Below are 19,952 nucleotides of genomic sequence, written 5' to 3' on the forward strand. Positions count from 1 at the left end.
TTCTTAAGATAACAAATGTTAATGCATTATGAAAAAATTCAAGAGTGTAGCAATTTTTGAAAAAAAAGACATATTATTAGAGGTAATAAATTAGTGGATTTTGTACTTTTATTTTTTTAATTATAAATTTTTAGAAAGAATAACTTATTATAGAGCGAAGCAACAAAATAAATTGCATATTATATTATATAAAACAATGAAACTCTCTGTTAGCTTTCTTCTAAGATAAAAAGATACAATAAAACGTAGAATTTTTTTAATATAATTTTCTCTGAAAAAAGCTCCTAGATTTAATTGATGCTATCTTTATTACAAATGATATATTGTTCTTCTAATTGATTTTTTGCCCTAAACCATGATATATATCGTGTCACGTGTTTCTTAGTTGGACTTTCTCGTAAAGCATGTCTTCTTTATTTTCTAGTTTTTCTTATAAATAATCATCAAGTAGTTGTTTTATTAGCTAAAGAACAAGTATACACGAGTTCAATGTTTTACCCTAGCTTAAAGAAGCTAAGTGAAATTCATATCTTTAGATGAATAAATATATCATTTAATTACGATCATTTTTTTTTCAAAAATTGAAATGTATTTTATAAATCGCGTATCATTTTACTCTCATATTTTTTTATCTTTAAAATATTTTACATATTCCAAAAAAATATATAATCATAATATGTGTCTATTAAAAATTTATTAAATTAATTATTTATATAATATATATTAAATATTAAAAATTATGAAATAATAAATATATCTACATACAAATATATAATGATTATTGATTGATTTAGTAATTAAATTTTAATTAAAAATAATATTTTTAAGGTGAATTCTATCAAAAAATTTTTCTACAATAATATGTAACTTATTCTTTACAACGTGTCAATTTTTAATTAGATGATATCTTAATCTGATTATTAACTACACTAATAACTTGAGTTACTTTAACTTAATTAGAGCTAATATCTTAACCATAATAGAATTATTATTTAATTAAATTATTATTTAAAATAAGTAATTATATAATTTTTAAAAATATTAATAACTAAACCCTTTTTTTTCTCCAAATCAGTTTTCTCGAAAGAAAATTTTCTTTATTATTTTCATAACTTCCCGCATCTTATAATCTTATTATTTAAAAAGTGAGATAAATAAATAAATGAGTGATTTGGATCTTATTCATTAATAGTTCTGTCAATAGTGAGTTGAGTTTTTAAAATTTTTTATTATTATTTAAGTTAATTAAAAATTAATACATTATAAAAAATAAATTATATATTATTTTAGAGAGAATTAAATATAATTTATCTATTTTAAAACAAGATGTATAATATAATGTTTTTTGGGTAAGACAGTTGCTGACAAAACCCACGCCACAGTCCACACCGTACTTTATGGCAGTCATAGATACATGCAAGAGAACCCAAGCCACATTCTCTCACTTCTTCTCTTTCATTAAATCAATGGCCGCACATTATTAATATAATTTACTATTGCACATTTTATTATTATTATTAATATATTATTCATTAAAATTCAAAATATTTTGTATTTATAGTTTATCTTTGTATTTTCTATTCTAAATCAATTATTACTCTGCCTCAACCATGCAAATGTAAAAGAAAAATAAGTAAACTGAATTAAAAACACTCATTTGTAGAAGTGTTTATGAGAAGTTTATAATTAAAAATAATTAAATAATTTAATATATTTAACTAAATAATTTTAACTATCAAATTTTGACGAATATATTATTATATTAAATTAAAGAGTAAAGTATCGTTTTTGTCCTTAACTTTTGGATTGTGTTCTTAACGTTTAAATTGTCCTATTTGTATCCCTAACGTTTGTAAAAGTGATTCAATGTTATCTTATTATCAATTATACTAACAAATCAGATTATATTTTTCAATTATTCTCACTTGGATGCATTCATTCTCAATTAGGTCTCACTTAGATATGTCCGATTTTAATATTATACCCACTATTTATGTTTAATTCAATTATTTCCCTAGAAAAATGAATTATGTAAATGTTGTAGAAATTAATTTTAACTTTTGATGAGCTATTTTTTGGAGTGGATCATCGATTCTATCCCAGACATTTGTATTCTAACTTTAAGAAGAGATTTTTAAAATTCAAACTGAAGCGTTCATGATGTGTAATTGACGGCAGGATAACATTGAATCACTTTTACAAACGTTAGGGATACAAATAGGACGATTTAAACGTTAAGGACACAAATATGATTTACTCCAAACGTTAGGGACAAAAACGATACTTTACTCTAAATTAAATTAGAAGGTGAAAATTTAGGTGCAGACATGCAGTTAATTTTATGTAAAGTTATTTGCTGAGAGTTACTAAATAATGGTAGAAATTTAGATATAGTTGACTTCACGTGAAGTTGATACTTGAGAACTGGTAGATGATTTGATTGCTTTGACTAAATTTCATCTAACGATTCTCAAATATCAACTAAAGTCGACTTTATCTGAGTTTTAACTTTAAATAATTTGATAAATTTGACTAAATTATCATCTGACGACTCTTAACTATCAACTTCATAGGAAGTTAACTTCGCTTGAATCTCTGTGTTAGTAATAATGAAGATTTGTTTGTTTACATTGTACATAAAGTTTTGTTTGTGTCACCCCACAAGAACAGTAAAAGACATAAACGAATAATAAAGATGATGAAAATAAAAGAAAGCAAAGAAGTGAAGAACAGTGTGGTGGGTTCTGTACTGTCTTAACAATGTCCCCTCCACCAAACACACTCTTTAACTTCAAAATCCACTAACCAAACCAAATTGGCTTCTTCTGTTTTTGGTTTCATTCTCTGCTTTGCTTCTCTTATTACTACTGTTTGCACCTTTGTCTATGTCTGCTTCTTCTGCTCCCTCTTCACTACTTCACCTCCAAATGGCCCTTCAATCTTACTTTGAATCCCTTGTTATTATTTGATCCTCTCTTCCTCTTCCTCTTCTCTTTCTTTTCTATATAGTCTCCACTTTTCTCTTCAACTTTGGAACATAGTAACTGTTTAGTGTTCTTGCTTCATGGACATTGATCTAAACCATGCAGTAGTAGTGAGTAGTGAGGATGATGATGAGAGCAATGTGGAATGTGACAAAGGTGCTTCATCACCTTCTCCTTCAGGTTCTGCTATGTCTTCTTACCTTGAACTTTGGCATGCTTGTGCTGGACCTCTAACTTCACTCCCAAAGAAAGGGAATGTGGTTGTGTACTTCCCTCAAGGACACTTAGAACAAGCCTCTTCTTTCTCTCATTTCGCACCAATTGATGTGCCTAATTATGATCTTCAGCCTCAAATCCTTTGCAGGGTTGTTAATGTTCAGTTACTTGTGAGTACTACTTTCATCATCATAATCATGTTCTTGTTAATGTAGATGCATTTTGGTTTTAATGATGAAACTGTTCACGTTTCTTGGAACAGGCTAATAAGGAGAATGATGAGGTTTATACTCAGATTACTTTGCTTCCCCAATCTGATGAGGTTGCTTTTTCATGAACTTAGAATAATGATTGATATATAGGCACTAGGTTCAAGTGAATTCTGAATAGTACTTTATTTTTCTTTTAATCTTAGTTGGAAGATAAGAATTTGGAGGGTAAAGAGGTTGAGGAAATTGGAGGAGATGAAGAGGGAAATGGAGTTCCAACCTTAAAGCCAACAACTCATATGTTCTGCAAATCACTCACTGCTTCAGATACCAGCACTCATGGAGGATTCTCTGTTCCTCGCCGAGCTGCCGAAGATTGTTTTCCTCCTTTGGTGTCAAATCTGAACTCTTCTCTTCTACTTACTACTCTCTTTGTTCTAAAACTGTATGTCACTTTGGAAATTCGGTATATTAACAACTCGGTGTGTAGTTTACACCCTACACACTGAGTTATGAATGTATCGAATTTTCAAAGCGTTCGATGTTTTAGAACTAAGAGGGTCTAGCATAGTAGATAAAAGAAAATATATGAATGCAAGTTTTGATTGTTTAGTCCTCTTGTTCTTGTGGTGCTATGTTTTAGGATTATAAACAACAAAGACCCTCTCAAGAGCTTGTAGCAAAAGACCTTCATGGTGTGGAGTGGAGATTTCGCCATATTTATAGAGGTGAATCTAGTATTCATATATTGATTAATTGATTATACTTAAAAAGAATTTAAAAATAAAATAAAAAGTTGATGTTGTAATTTGTTCAGGGCAACCAAGGAGGCATTTACTCACTACTGGTTGGAGTATGTTTGTTGGCCAAAAGAAACTTGTTTCTGGTGATGCAGTCCTTTTTCTAAGGTATATAAGTCTGTAATAAAACATATCAGTAAAAAAATAACTACTTTTTATATTAACAGCGTAAATAGTCATTCAAAAGAACAGATGTGAGCACGGCTGCATAAAACGCTTTACACTAGTGTATCAAAATTAAACTCTACTTCTCATATAAAATATTTTATATGTGGTGTATTTGGTATCTGTTTCTGTTCCATACCAGAACGTATTGCATTTCATGTAACTATGTAATAATTATATTCTAAAGTTGCATATTGTTGAATGATATGTTTGTAGGGGTGAAAATGGAGAACTGAGATTGGGAATCAGAAGAGCTATTAGACCAAGAAATGGTCTTCCTGGAACAGTAATTGGAAACCAAAACTGTTATCCCAATTTTCTTTCTTCTGTTTCTGATGCAATATCCACCAAAAGCATGTTTCATGTTTTCTACAGTCCAAGGTACTAAACTTCACAAATCACAATGCAATTCATTTATACTTAGATTTTGATTTTGGCCAATTATAAATTGAATTAAGTACTATTTTTTCAATCATAGGCTTGTTGAGTTCATTGAACTCACAACAGTTGAGTTCACGGATCCAAATTTGACCTTAGGATATCCCAATTAGATATTTATGGTAGCAATGAACTTGTCAAATTCCAATGACGTGGAAGAAAACTGGCCCTTAGTCTTTCTAGAAACCATGATATTATGAATATGATAATATAATTAAAGCTTACTAGCTTTGACCCTTTTGGACAGTAGATCATATCTACCTTTTATTTTATTTTATATATAAATATTGAATTTCATATGAATGTAGCTTGTTCCCTTTTTGGATACCAACTCATGATTGGTATGTGACTATATCAATAGTATTAAACTTGAGTTATACAAATAAGAAAGATATTTGTATACTTATTTTGTCTTTTTTTTCGTAGATACGCAGATAAGACAGATATTTTGTATACTTATTTTGTCTCGTATTTCGAGCTAATACGCATATTATACAGTAGTCGAAGAACGTGTCAGATGCAAATAACTTCTCCTTTTGTATGATACAGAGCAAGTCATGCACCCTTTGTTGTGCCATATAAAAAATATGTTAAAAGCATCAACAATCCTGTGACAATTGGGACAAGATTCAAAATGACTTTTGAAATGGATGAATCTCCAGAAAGAAGGTAGAAACTACTGCATGATTTGTATCCATACATTAGAAAAATCATTGTGATTCACATAATAATTTGTATTCCTATATTGCAGGTGTGGTGGTGGTACTGTGATTGGAATGAGTGAAGTAGATCCATATAGATGGCCTAAATCAAAGTGGAGATGCTTGATGGTACATATGAAATTTTTCTTTATACATTGATCATACTATAACCCATTACATTAATTTGTTTTTTCTACTTAATCTCTAGTTTTGTTTTTCTTTAACTGAATCAATGATAAGATGGATATGGCTTCAACAACAGGTTAGATGGGATGAGGATATTGATACTAATCATCAAGACCGAGTATCTCCATGGGAGATCGATCCTTTCGCTTCCCTCCCTCCTTTGAGTCTTCAGTCTTTCCCAAGACTGAAGAAACTAAGGACGGATGGGCAAGCTGCCGCTCACAGTCACCTCATCACTGGTATGTGTCCTAATAAAGTTGCAGTTTCAGTCACAGTCGTGTTGCAATGATTGCAACAGACTGTGGCTGAAGCTGACTGCAATTTAGTTGAGATGTATGTCCTAAGCGGACGAAGACTTGCTTGTTAAGGCATCCTAATAATCCTCTTGTTGGCAGCAGGGAGCAGTGGATTGGTGGACTTTGAGGAGTCTGTAAGATCACCAAAGGTCTTGCAAGGTCAAGAAAATGCTGGTTTTCTGTCACTCTATTATGGATGTGACACCTTAACTAACCGGCCGCGATTTGAGATGAGCCCTCTTCCACACGTAGCATCAACAACTGGAGTGAGAAGGGGCAACACTGCTGAGCTTATGAGTGTTCATCCATTCAGCTATGCAGGCTTCACAGAAACTACTAGGTTTCCAAGGGTCTTGCAAGGTCAAGAAATAGGTCCATTGAAATCCCTTAGGGGAAAAGTTGATTTGAGCCTTGGTTCTTGGGGCAAATCCAACAATAGTATTGGTTGCACCACTTTCAACTTTCATCAAGCAACCAAACCACAAGTTCTTGAATCTTCTTATTTTCCCTATGGGGATATTCACAAGAAAACTGCTCAAACCAACATGTTTTACTCGAAACCGACGAATTTCCACAGAGAGAATGTCTCCTTCAACACACATTCCAATCAAGGGGTGATCAAGAGAAGTGAAGTTGGAAGAACAGATGTTCCAAATGAGCATAAGAAGACAATGCCGGGCGAAACTTGTGCGCCGGATATGAAGATTCCAGATGACAGCAAAAATGTTAAGGCAAAGGTAAATGGCTGCAAACTATTTGGATTTCCTTTGTCTGGGGAAACTACCCCTCAAAATTTACAGAACACTGCAAAAAGGAGTTGTACTAAGGTGAGCGAAGAGTGATATCGACGAAATTATGTTATGATACAGATTTTTATCTGATGTTTTTTGTTGCCACTGCATGAAGGTTCACAAGCAAGGAAGCCTAGTAGGAAGAGCCATTGATCTATCAAGATTGAGCAGCTATGCTGACCTGCTGAGTGAACTCGAGAGACTTTTCGGCATGGAAGGCCTTCTTAGAGATCCTGATAAGGGATGGAGGATCCTCTACACTGATAATGAGAATGATATAATGGTTGTTGGGGATGATCCATGGCAGTAAGTTTTCTTCTTCATAATTGATTTTCATGTTATAATCTCTTGCATTATATTTTATGAAAGCTAAAAACTTACAATGTTATCTTTGGCTGCAGTGAGTTTTGCAATGTGGTGTGCAAGATCCATATACATTCCCAAGAAGAAGTGGAGAAGATGACAATTGGGATAATCAATGATGAAACAAATAGCAGTTTGGAAGAGGCACCAATGATTATGGAGCCTTCAAAGTCCTCCTCAGTGGGTCAACCAGATTATTATTCTCCAACAGTTCTCAAAGTCTAAAAGTTTCAGGGCTGTAATTGAGATCAATTATGTTATGTTATGTTAGCCTTGTTTCTCTCTTATTTCCTGCATGAACTTTGATGCTATTTGTGTTATGATAATTTATCTTATGAACTCTTCTTAAGCCCAGAAAAATCTGAACTATTAGCTATAAATAAGGGCTGTGCTATTAGCATTATGTAATAACCTATAACTGCTTGAGTTACATATTCTATGGAATCATGGTGATCATTTCTAAATTTCATGCCATGGTTCCATGCTGTGCAATATATTTACTTGGTATTGTTATGAATGTGTTTGGTGGTGTGATCATTTTTCAGCTTCAGAAATTAACTACAAATAACAGATGAAACATTTTTGGTAAAAATAGCTTTCCTTTATTAATAAATGGATTCTCATGACTCTAATTTTATTCCCCTTTGATGAATGAACATCTACTTTTACATAATGAACATTTCATTACTGCTCCTTGAAGAGTTCACGTCCAATAATCATTCTTCTGATCTCACTAGTTCCTGCACCAATCTCATATAGTTTGGCATCTCTCAGAAGACGACCAGTTGGATACTCATTCACATATCCATTTCCTCCCAAACATTGTATTGCCTGCAAATTTTGAAGGCTAATATAAGCACAGTAACACAAGAAGAAAACAACGAAAAAATAGTTAGCGTAAATTATGCCGACCTTCCCTGATTTTCGGTTATTATCCCAAAATTTCTTAATTTGTCATATCGATACTAACAACAAATAGTATCGTCTGACTTCAAGAGAGGTCAAATGTAATTTACCCAAAATGTTAGGAGTAAGAACCATTGCAGAGTTGATAATTTTCTAAAATCATGATTTCTATAAATTTGGCTGAAAAGTATTACCCGAAAAACTCAAAGAATAGTAGCTGCAACAAATAACCTGTGCAAATTATTTACCTGCAAAGCAACTTGGGTTGCTCTCTCAGCTGCAGTAAGTATAACTCCAGCACAATCCTGAAAGCAGTAGCCATTACATCATGTTTTGCAATGAATAGGAAACAATACCAATGAAAAATCAGGAAACTATGGAAGTTTCTTGCATTGAGGATCGGACAGAAAATCCACAAGTAGAGTTGTAATTAGTCAACATCTTAAGTTCAATTTGATGCTTGAGTTCAGAACAATTGCAGAAACATATGCTAACATTTTAGCAATGATAATTTATACTCAGTCTATCGTTACAGCATAATGGTATTGCGTTTCACACGTGCCACGACACTCATATGTTGGTATATTACTATGGCAAAATAGACCCGAAACAAAAAAAAAAGGAAAAAAAATGAAAGAGAATACCCTATGGAAGGAGTTCCAATAGTAAATAATTGTCATTTTATTTAAAAAACCTGATGGTGCTTATGTTTTCAAGAAATATTTAATGTACTATGTTAACCACAGGATAAAGATATGTGGACGCACCTTTGGGTCTACTTTTCCATTGTCGCAGTCCCGAGCCACCGAATACACATAAGCCCTGAAATGAAAAATGTTACCCTGCTGCCAAGCAAGCTAAATTAGAAAGAGAAACAGCATCATGACATTAGAATCTCATACCTTGAGGACTGTAAAGAAGTATACATGTCCGCAACTTTCCCCTGTAACAGAAGATCGAACAATGTAATGTCTAAAAATCACATGCAATAAAATGCCAGGATGATTGTGGAAAAATCATTTCTCAACGATCTGGACCTGTATAAACTGAAATTCCCCGATAGGACGACCGAACTGCTCTCTTTGTCGAACATAAGGAAGGACCACATCAAGACATGCCTGCATGATACCCAGGGGACCAGCTGCCAAAACAAGTCTCTCCAGATCCAACCCAGACATCATGACATAGACTCCTAAAACAAGAAAGAACTGGTATTATAAGACTATGGTTGGCACGCATATAACGAATAACACAAGCGGTTTTTTATTAGGATATTACAGAAGACCAATGATGGTCATACAACAAACTTTTGCAGGGTTCAATATACAAAATAACATAAAGATGATTTTATTCTAAAGTTGATAAATATGATCATAGAAGCTATTGCAAGACCTTTTCCTACTTCCCCAAGAACATTTTCTTCAGGAACGAAGCAATTCTCAAACACAAGTTCACATCTGCCAACACAAGTCATATTTATTATCAGTAAAAGGAATGGACATCGACTAAAAATGGATTAAGTAGAGAAAAGTTGTCACAGGGCATGCATACATACGTATCACTTCCTCGCATCCCAAGTTTATCCAATTTCTGGGCCGTGCTGAATCTGAAATCAAACACAAGCAAAATTCATAATTTTCATCTTCCACTCCTAATTTTCCCCATACCCAAGTGACTTATCATTTATGCACTGCCTCAACGTTTTAGCCATTTATTTTTCAGTTACATGACTCTACTTTTTCCCCCTCAATTTTCAGAGAAGGAATTTTGCAAGCTAAGGACTTGGTAATCAAATTTGAACTATTAGATGCAACAAGGAGCCAGTAACCAGCCTTTTATATTTGATAAAATTACTACTTTAATATTTATTTTCAAGAATTAACTGAACTGTAAGCTTGAAATGCAGAGATTTTAGCACACTTTAAATTTGACTAGGTTCAGTACAAGTACCCCGGCATTCCCTTCTCAATGATGAATGCAGTGATTCCTTTTGACCCAGCTTTTGTGTCTGTCTTTGCATAGACAACCTGATTCAGTTCAATATATCAAATGGGCTATACATTCTCAGCATCTGTGTCGACTATTAATCAAATGCACTATAATTAGCATTTTCATTGACAATTTGAGGAAACATTACCCTTCTACGTTTATAAAGGCAAACTAAACAAGCGCAAAGTCAATACAAAAAGGATGGGAAAATGCAGAAAAGATTGAAGAAGCATACCAATGTTTGAGCGACTGGACCATTAGTACACCACATCTTGTTTCCATTAAGTACGTAGCCACCATCAACACGATCAGCCTTGCATTTCATGCTGACAACATCAGAACCAGCTGCACGAAAGACCAATTCGATCTATGAAATCCTTGGAATATCTTAAAAGATGCAACACACTACAACTATTCGGTTTCGCAAATCTTACAATTGGGCTCGCTCATTGCCAAAGCTCCCACATGATCTCCAGAGATAAGCTTCAAATTGAAGGCAGTAAAAACAACTTAGCTTATGAAATGCTGACAACAGGGCGAGGCAGAAATTGTACTAAAAGAAACAGGATTAAACTATGTAGTAGAACTAGAACCTTTGGCAAATATTTCTGCTTCTGATCCAGGTTTCCATTCCTCACCTAAACGAAACAAAAGATGCAATCCTAAAGGCTTGTCAGATTATCACCAAACATACAACGAATGAGACTTAAGCTCCATTCAATTACCAGTTGATTGATACACAGGTTTGAATGAGCACCATAAGAAAGGCCAACAGATCCTGAAGCACGGCTTATCTCTTCCATTGCTATACAGTGATACAAGTAACCGAGACCAAGCCCTCCATATTCCTCTGCAAATAAGCATATATAACATTTGATAAGTTTGTTGGAATACAAGACATCATAATCTTAAAAAGAAGCCAAGTGTACTAGTATGAGGTTCACAACCTGCAAGGTAAACTAGCATATACCCTTTAAGTTGAGTGCATGATATTGAATTCATTTATTAGCATTTATTATGTTTACATTCATCAAATAATTTGCAGAAGAAAATTGAGGCAGTGAAGTAAGGGGGAAGAATAAAACTACCTGGTGCAGTAATCCCATGAAGGTTAAATTCTCCCATGCTTTTCCATAAGTTAACCTCCTAAATTACATATAAAACATAAACAGATTTCAGAATTATCCAAAAGTTTGTTTTGTGGAGAAGATAAAGTAGATCCTCATACTAACCTTTGGGAAATAATTTGTGTGGTCTATTTTTGAAGCATGAGGTGCAATGTGTTCTGTTGCAAATTGAGAAACACTTTCTTTGAACTGTACGATGCAATAAAACCTTCAGATTGTTAAAAGCATGACACAGTACACTTTTCAATAAGCAGAATAAATGTTGGTGCAAAAAATTAAGTTTTTTTTTAAGATAATAAAGTAATGACATTGGTGGGTGATATCATTGATCATGTTCATGTCAAGGATCTTAAGTCAATGATATGATTGATCACATCAACATTGAAAACACTCTTCCCTCATATTAAAGGTAACAATCACAATCACAATAAACCCTACAACAACCATTTCACCAACCAGTCTTCTAACAATAATAAATCATCTGTACTTCATCCTAAAGAAGAATTAATAATAAACACCATAAAACCCAAACAGGGGATCCAGATTTTCCTTCCAAAAAAGAAAGTTGAATGCTTTTTGCTAAAAAGGAGCTTGTGTTTGTGGGGAACCTGAATCTGAGTATCATCGAAGAGCAAGGAAGTGGAGAAAGCAGCAGCACGGTGAGAATGTGTTGTTTTCAAACTTGTGAACACTGAAGAACAAAGAATGGAGCTTGCTCTCTTGATCCTGTGCATCGTAGCAGTAGCAGCAACAATAAGGATGATATGATTATTGATATCGGAATGGGGCTTTTACATAGAAAGTTAGAATCTTTGAACCTCTCTATATAATAAGAAATTCTTATTATTAATATTTAAAAGAGAAGTGATAATAATTCCACGTCTTAATAAGTTCGTTAAATAAAATGTTTGCCGGTTTAGATAAGGATCAAGGAGACTATGTTTTACTTCCTTACGAAACCTTTTCTTTCTCTTATTTTCTAGTTATTAATGACTGAAAATTTTCCTTTATTTATTAGAATTTAATTTAAAAAAAATTATAAATACATTTAATTATATATTATTAATTTATTATATCAATAAAAAATAAAAATAATTATTTTTTATTTTTTTTAGTTTTTAATTTTACTATTTGAAAGAATGTAATTTTTTTTATTAAAAATAAGAGACTCGTAATTTTTAGATGAATATAAAAAAATAAAAATTGTGTTTATTCATACGATAAATATTTAAACTTCGAAGTTTAAAGTTTAAAAATTAAAACCCAGTGAGTAGCTTCAAAACCCCGGCAGGAACTGCATCTTCTTCTTCGTGTTGGTGTTACTGAGATCGAAACGCGAAAACCCTAGCGAGGGTAGGGTTTGAGCTCAGGCATGGCTTCTGCGTCGAATTCCAAGCCCTCAAAGTTCTCCGTTTACCAAAACGCAGCTTTCTCCGCCGTTTTGACATCTAACAGCATTCAGCCTTCCAACTATGCTCTCTACTCACTCCTGTCTTTCTTCTCCGCCTCCGCATTCGCCTTTCTCGCCATCCTCGTCAGGTGCACTCACTGTACTAAGCCACTAATTTGTGTAATTACTGTGCTAATCATTCTTAGATGTGATTACTCGTAACGATTAGGTCTGTATTTTTAACTGTTAAAGACTAATCTGCTTTGCTACATGTATTGCAGGGAAAATGGATTCATTGACATGCTGAAACTTAAAAGTGTATCCCATGTCACAGCTTGTAAGTTATCAACCTTAGCAATCACCATTGTAGCTTAATTTAGTTTAAGTTGTTCATTTTTATTGTAAGGAAAACCAAGAACAGCATACTTAATGTAGATTTAGTTGTAATGAATGAATGTGTATATATGAATGAAGACAGAGAATGCTATATTTCTCACGGTGGAAAATATATTTAAGCTTTTCCTTTTGTTGTTTTTGCCATTGAAACTTCAGATTGGCTTGTTAAGACACTGCAAATTCTTGTGGGTGTAATCTTCATGGCAACTACGTTGGCTCTTTTCAAAGTTATGTTAATTCGTAGAGCAAGACGTGGTGGTGGAGTTGTAGCTGTGCCCAAGTCCAAAGTTAATAACACTCAGATTGTTCTCAGTAAACATCAACTACAGCTTTTAGGGGCGAAGCCAAAGCTTGAAGCGGTCCAATCTGACTCATCCAAGAAACCTCCCAAGTCTAAATCCCAGTCGGTGTCTTCAGATTTGCTTGTTCCACTACACCAGCCAATTACCAGCCCCTCTCGTTCCTCTCGCATTGATGCCAATGGTTCAAATACCAACAGAGGAGCCACAGCACGTGCTATTGGCACCCCTTCAAGGTCACCTGGCTCCTCATCATCTTTGTATCTTGCTCCTGGAGTGATTTCAACACCAACTTCTGCTCAGAATTCAGCTGGAATGGATTCGGTAGTTTCAAGCCCTTGGTCTAATTCACGAGCCTCCTCTGCAAAAAGAATAACATCAGAGGAAAAGCTAGAACAGTTCTTAGCAGAAGTGGGTGAAAGAATTATTGAATCTGCAGGCAAGCTGTCTACTCCACCCCCCACAGTCCCTGGTTTTGGCATAGTGAGCCCTGGTACAGTTACAGGCTCAGGCAATACGTCTGGAACTACAAGGCTGACACCATTGAGGCCTGTGAGGATGTCTCCGGGATCCCAAAAGTTTAATACGCCTCCTAAGAAGGGAGAGGGTGACCTTCCCCCACCAATGTCCATGGAAGAATCAATTGAAGCTTTTGAACATCTGGGCATCTATCCCCAAATTGAGCAGTGGCGTGACCACCTCAGGCAATGGTTTTCTTCAGTTTTGCTTAATCCATTGATTAACAAGATTGAGACAAGTCACACTCAGGTTCTTTTTAGTCTAAACTTTTATGTTATTGTGTTGGCTAGGTTGTAGTCATGTTCTTTTATCCTTTTCCTCAGAAACCAAGGCGAGAGTAAAACCAAACAATCAAAAGATCGAGTGTGTAAGTCAATATATGTGTTGGTATTGGTAACAACAATATTCAATTATCTCATGGTAATGTTTAATGGTTGGCCCCCCAAAAAAAAATTATGGAGGATTTTAGGATCAAAATGTGTGTAACTGCAATAGAAATACCTTTCAAGAGAATCAGTGTTTTGCTAATTTAATTTGTAGGGGATGAGTTCTATATTTGGATATGTAATTACCTGAGAAATAAGAGCATGGAAGATATACCACCTTGTTACTAGTATGACTATTAATACTATACCCAGCAGCTGAACACTCAAAATATTTTACATGTGCTGAAATGTAAGTTCCTGAAGTCTAATGAGCCCAACTTCTTGGATGAGCCACCCAGATAAGGCAAAGCCAGTCAAAACCTGAATTTGGCACTGTGCAGCGTAACCACACAATTTCTTACTTGTTTTAGAGGTGTCAAGTTTCCCGGTATTGAGGATTGACCATTTGAGTCTATAGTATTCGTAGAGGTTCTCGCATGATTTTCTTTATGAGATTCACTTTAAATGGGTAATGCACAGAACGTCCAATATCAACTTCTGCTTCAATGGTCCTAAGATTTTCATATTCATAGGTTATACAAGCAGCTGCCAAACTTGGTATTTCAATCACAATCAGTCCATTGGGCAATGACTTGCCATCTTCTGGAACCCCTGCTACCTTGCCAGCAATTGATAAGACTCAAGAATGGCAACCAGCAATGGCTCTCAATGAAGATGGATTGCTCCATCAGTTACATTCAACACTTGTCCAAGCTATAGAGGCTTCCAAGTGTATTTTGCTTCTCATTGTTAAATTAGAACTGATTTTTTTTGTCTTTGTTTGTAATTGCTAATAGCTTCTGAGCTCTGACAAATTCCTTTGGAACTTTAATTGCATACAGCCAAGCTGCCTGGATCTAATATGCAACTGCCCCCACAACAGACTCCTTCGGTTCCTATTATGCAGGATTGTGTGGATGCCATCACGGAACACCAAAGACTCCAAGCCTTGATTAAAGGAGAGTGGGTTAAAGGCTTGCTACCTCAAAGCAGTGTTCGTGCTGATTACACTGTGCAAAGAATCCGAGGTAGAAAGAACTGTGGATATATTGCTAATTGGTTCATTAAGTTTCCTTTTATAAATTGAAGTAGGAGTGTAGGACTATTAATGATTGATCTGATGTTGATTTTATGGCCAGCACATACCTGTCTTGTCTAATTTCTAATACCTTTCTGAATTATCAGAGCTGGCAGAAGGAACCTGCTTGAAGAATTATGAATATCTTGGAAGTGGCGAAGTTTATGATAAAAAGAACAAAAAGTGGACGCTTGAACTGCCTTCGGATTCTCACTTGCTCCTGTATCTGTTCTGTGCTTTCCTAGAACATCCAAAATGGATGTTACATGTGGATGCTACATCGTATGCTGGAGCTCATTCTAGTAAGAACCCCTTGTTCTTAGGAGGCCTTCCCCCAAAGGAGAGGTTTCCAGAGAAATACATTGCTGTAATTTCCACCGTTCCTTCTGTGCTGCACCCTGGAGCATGTATCCTGGTAGTTGGGAAACAAGCTCCTCCAATTTTTGCCTTGTACTGGGACAAGAAGCCGCAATTTTCTCTTCAGGTTGGTAACGAATATACGCCAAATACTGTTGAACTCTTTTCTCTATACTATCGGAAGTCCGTACTTAAACTTGTAATGCTGTTCTTGTGCATATTCTACACATTATGAGTGAGCATGCTACAGTCCAGACGAGATAATATTGCCATCGATGGTCTTGTCAACCAGCAAAATGATCATTTTATTATAGTTGAATTCTAACAATTCCATGATTCATGTCAGGGAAGATCTGCACTATGGGATTCTATATTGCTTTTGTGCCACAAGATTAAGGAAGGATACGGTGGTATCATCAGGGGCATGCATCTAGGTGCTTCAGCTCTAAGTATTCTTCCAGTCATGGAAACAGAAGCCGAAGATTGAAATCGTTGTTAACTAACAAACCATTCTGCTTTTACCCTACATGCTGACTTTAACTTGTGCAGCAAATGACATTTTTCTCACTGTAACATTTCAGAAGGGCTTGCTGCAAATTGCAGAGGTAAATTACCCCCTTTAGTGGGGTTTGATTAAAGTTAATGTTGTGTCAGATAATTCATCTTGTATCATTTCTAGGGACTTTAGAATGGCCGGCTCATTGATTTTATTGCAAGTGGATTCCTGAACTCTTGTGTCAAAAGTAAAATTTGGAGAGCTCATGAATCATGATCAAGAGATTCAGGAATAACACATTTTTGTTGGTTATATATTTGTAGGTATTAATCACGGTTCTATAAAGCTTGCATCGATATCTGTATATATTTATAATAGTCTCTCGTTTCATTTTTGGTAATATATCCATGATAAAAAGATCATGTAATAACATTTTTAGGTTTGAAAACCCTAAACAAATCTCCACTATTATAAAATTATTAACGGTTTCAACTTTAGAAATAAATAGATTTTAGAATTTTGAACTTCAAAAAATATGTTCATTGTGTGGGAGCTGACCCACACACTAAAATTATTAAGAATTTCAAACCCTTATTAAAAATGTCGGTTTATTCTAATGGGAAAGCCAAATTTTATTTTCATCAAAGTTTTCTTAACATTTTGCATTAAATAACTTGTTGAAATCTTCAAATTTTCTTAACATACACCTTACTAGTTACTACTTACTACACGTCTACACCTTGCTGGTGTAAAATTATATTTGATCTAAATTTATTTTGGTTTAGCTAAACTCAACTTTATTTACGGATATAACAATATTAAATATACTCCACACACAACAAGCCCGTCTAGCTCAGTCGGTAGAGCGCAAGGCTCTTAACCTTGTGGTCGTGGGTTCGAGCCCCACGGTGGGCGAAGTGTTATTTTTGTATTTTTCCTCAAGTTTAGGAGCCCTTTTACTCTTTCCTTCTCCCTGTTCTAATTTCTGCGACGTATTTTTAGGGTAAAAAAACACTTGCATTGTTCACCTTCAAATACTTCATTATCCGTGAGAAATTTGTTTCCTACTAATTTAGGAGACCAAAGTGATTCTTCTCCATAATGGCCAAGACATGCATGGGCAGCATAGAAAGTGCAAGGAAATATATTATTACGTATTTAGCAATTTATTTGTGATAAAAACTGACAATTATTTATATCAACGGATTTCACAAGTCATAACATCATTCAAAATAAACTACTACTGTTTGCGAAAGTTCAAGGCGTTGAGTCTTGACAAATCAATCTATAAATGAATAAAACTTTTGTACCTAGGAAAAATAATTTCATATAACAAAGACACCCAGAACCAGAAGTTAATTTCATTCGTGGCTTTTCTCTTGTAAAAATAAAATTAATTTTGATCGTTCATAAATAAATTTACGCTATTCTAAATTTTCATAGGTAGATTATAATTTACTCAATTGTTCATCTTGAAACGCATTTATTACTTGATTTTTTTGGGTCCAAAGCACGAAAGCCGGGATCTTTCAGAAAAATGGATTCCTATTCGAAGGGTGCATAACCGCATGGATAAGCTCACACTAACCCGTCAATTTGAGATCCAATTCGGGATTTTCCTTGGGAGGTATCGAGAAGGAATTGGAATGTAATAATATCGATTCATACAGATACAGAAGAAAAGGTTCTCTATTGATTCAAACGCTATACCTACGAGATAGGGATAGAGAAAGAGGAAAGAAAAAACCGAAGATTTCACATAGACTTATTTTAAAACACTAAGACCATAATTAGTGTTAAATTTGAATTAACAAGAGTTGCCTTAACTAAACTGTTATTGCAGGTCTAAGTATAACCACTCAACCCTCGGCATTTATATATATACACACAGTTTGTAGGTGATTTCTAATTTTACCAAAAACCGATATAATTTAAATCAGGATACAAATGATTTCGATAACTAACAACCAGAACTACAATTTATTGATAAGATTATCATGGAACTGCTTAAGCCTAAACCATGATAGCTTCTGTGACCGTGTCCCTCATCACCCAGGTCTTGTGGGGTGTTCACACTACACATAGATGCTGTGTAGCCACATTTCTTCAACAGGCAAAGTATCACCATGAAATATTGGAATTGTTCTCCCTTTTTATGAAGAGACTCACTTTTTCAGTCATGCCAGGAAGGCTGGTGGATCAATGCATAATACAAGAGAAATATTGTCACTTGGATGTATAACCCAAGGGGGCACCTTAGTGCCTAAAATGGGTGCCTACCTGCATGGATCATAAGCAATGAGGTCGAAAAACACACATTATGACAAGGAAAAATTGCCCAAATTGGTTGAGAAACAATATTTGATTTCACTATTGAATCAAGGCTAAAAATTTACAGGTTATTTGTTCTTGGTACAGAAAAATGCAGATATAATGTTTCTATGGGGAACTCCCCACCAAATTAAAAAGTTGAACTACCATCTCTGAATGATCAACTGTACATTAAACCAGAACTATACCCCCCTAACCCCCCACCACCCAGTGATTCATCATTGAAAATTGAAGAGAACAACAGCTTGAGCCTGATCTATTAACATGTGTGGTAAGGACAACTTAAATATCAAGCATAAAGAATTAAGAATCTTTATAGCAAACATCTTTGCCAACAGGGTAGAAGTAAATATGTTGGCAGGGCATATCTGCAGCTCTATTCCGATGGAGATGCCTCAGAATAGAGATGCCTTGGACATCAACCGCTGTTTCATGAGGATCAAAAATGCCTCCCAACTTCCTTCACTTACTAAATACAAAATCTGGCATTAAGGAGAGTGCCTAAATATCTTGAGACACAAGGTCTGATACCTATTATTCAGAATCTGAGTCGATAGAAAGATACAAGCGTGGCCTTACAGAACGCTTTTGGCGAGGAAATGAAAATGGGCTATCTGATCTTTGTCTACTTGACTTGTCGGATCTAGCATCATTCATACCAAGAAGCAAAGATGCTGCATGAGAAGAAATAATCAGTCAAGAAAATGAAAAGAAATGTCAAACTGCATTAATACATGACAGAGTATATTTACGTAAGGGAATGAAAACCTCTAAAACTTTGCCTAGAAGTTAGCATCCTTTACATCTTCAATTGATACATTTTCTACATGAGCAAAAAAATAATGGGCATTTGGGTCATTTGTCAAACAAGATTAAACTCAATATGTTGCTTTTCTAATGCAAGAATATGATATAGAAGAATAATATAACTAAACAGATTATGTATGTGTTTTCGCACCGTATTTTAATGAAGAGATGGTTGATATTGTACTTTTGGCAAAAAGATATAAGCATATGTTACAAGGATGACTACTTAGCAGTCATTTTACAATTTTACAGAGACAGGCTGACAGGCAAATTATTATTTTCCTAAGATAGTAATATATATTTCATAACCATAATTTACGAACTTCATAGTAAAAGTATTAATTCTTTTATCAATTAGTGTATATTTTAGTTTTCTCTCTCCATAAAAAATATGCTTAAAGACCCAGCTAACCGTATATACTTGGTATAGTTTCCAATAAGAGTAACTTCCACTACTAATTAAGGAAATAATATAATTAGGGATATGGAGTCACAAACCAGCATCATCCATATTGGTATTTGCGGCACCTTCTCTAGCTAGATCTCTGGGTGCGATTTGAAGTCCAGAATTCAACCCATTTTGAGTGGAAGCATCACCATTTGTACCAGCAGCACCACCACCAAGACTAAGAGATATCCAATCCTCATTTAGGACACCATTAGATATATTTGCCTGATCTCTC

The 19,952-nt window shown here is 34.6% G+C and overlaps 4 protein-coding genes and 1 non-coding gene across 7 annotated transcripts in view; 3 read left to right on the forward strand and 2 right to left on the reverse strand.

The window, feature by feature from the left end:
- The first annotated feature begins 2,852 nt into the window (after positions 1–2,852).
- Positions 2,853–7,532, forward strand: LOC107476934 (auxin response factor 4-like). Of its 3 annotated transcripts, none has more exons than XM_016096882.3 (12): positions 2,853–3,370; positions 3,463–3,522; positions 3,616–3,801; positions 4,053–4,137; positions 4,227–4,317; positions 4,591–4,755; positions 5,362–5,481; positions 5,564–5,642; positions 5,776–5,938; positions 6,095–6,822; positions 6,902–7,092; positions 7,188–7,532. In XM_016096882.3, the coding sequence occupies exons 1-12, from the start codon at positions 3,065–3,067 to the stop codon at positions 7,372–7,374; spliced, it is 2,361 nt and encodes a 786-aa protein (XP_015952368.1). In that variant the 5' UTR covers positions 2,853–3,064; the 3' UTR covers positions 7,375–7,532. The 3 variants fall into 3 exon arrangements, with proteins under 3 accessions (XP_015952368.1, XP_015952370.1, XP_015952369.1); XM_016096884.3 differs by having other exon boundaries at positions 6,095–6,732; XM_016096883.3 differs by having other exon boundaries at positions 6,098–6,822.
- Positions 7,533–7,728: 196 nt separating this feature from the next.
- Positions 7,729–12,026, reverse strand: LOC107476935 (isovaleryl-CoA dehydrogenase, mitochondrial). Its single transcript, XM_016096885.3, has 15 exons — positions 11,780–12,026; positions 11,277–11,360; positions 11,133–11,190; positions 10,770–10,894; positions 10,638–10,682; positions 10,479–10,527; positions 10,280–10,389; positions 10,006–10,082; positions 9,611–9,661; positions 9,448–9,512; positions 9,093–9,247; positions 8,958–8,998; positions 8,823–8,877; positions 8,304–8,360; positions 7,729–7,980 (listed from the first exon to the last, which is right to left on the reverse strand). Exons 1-15 carry the CDS (start codon positions 11,903–11,905, stop codon positions 7,834–7,836), a joined length of 1,245 nt encoding a protein of 414 aa, XP_015952371.1. The 5' UTR covers positions 11,906–12,026; the 3' UTR covers positions 7,729–7,833.
- A 414-nt stretch (positions 12,027–12,440) lies between these two features.
- On the forward strand, positions 12,441–16,497 carry LOC107476933 (uncharacterized). Its single transcript, XM_016096881.3, has 7 exons — positions 12,441–12,710; positions 12,843–12,898; positions 13,114–14,024; positions 14,734–14,932; positions 15,043–15,228; positions 15,386–15,762; positions 15,982–16,497. The coding sequence occupies exons 1-7, from the start codon at positions 12,544–12,546 to the stop codon at positions 16,120–16,122; spliced, it is 2,037 nt and encodes a 678-aa protein (XP_015952367.1). The 5' UTR covers positions 12,441–12,543; the 3' UTR covers positions 16,123–16,497.
- Positions 16,498–16,973: 476 nt separating this feature from the next.
- Positions 16,974–17,046, forward strand: TRNAK-CUU (transfer RNA lysine (anticodon CUU)). The gene has a single exon. It is a non-coding gene; the product is annotated as a tRNA-Lys (tRNA).
- A 1,432-nt stretch (positions 17,047–18,478) lies between these two features.
- LOC107476932 (E3 SUMO-protein ligase SIZ1) overlaps positions 18,479–19,952 on the reverse strand; it is a gene marked incomplete in the record, with an annotated part of 9,250 nt that continues 7,776 nt past the window's right edge. The window contains 2 exon segments of the mRNA XM_016096880.3: positions 18,479–19,136; positions 19,768–19,952. Coding sequence (XP_015952366.1) covers positions 18,997–19,136; positions 19,768–19,952 — 325 coding nt within the window.

Source organism: Arachis duranensis, chromosome 3 (genome assembly GCF_000817695.3).
Source record: "Arachis duranensis cultivar V14167 chromosome 3, aradu.V14167.gnm2.J7QH, whole genome shotgun sequence".
In the NCBI taxonomy this organism is placed as follows: Eukaryota; Viridiplantae; Streptophyta; class Magnoliopsida; order Fabales; family Fabaceae; genus Arachis; species Arachis duranensis.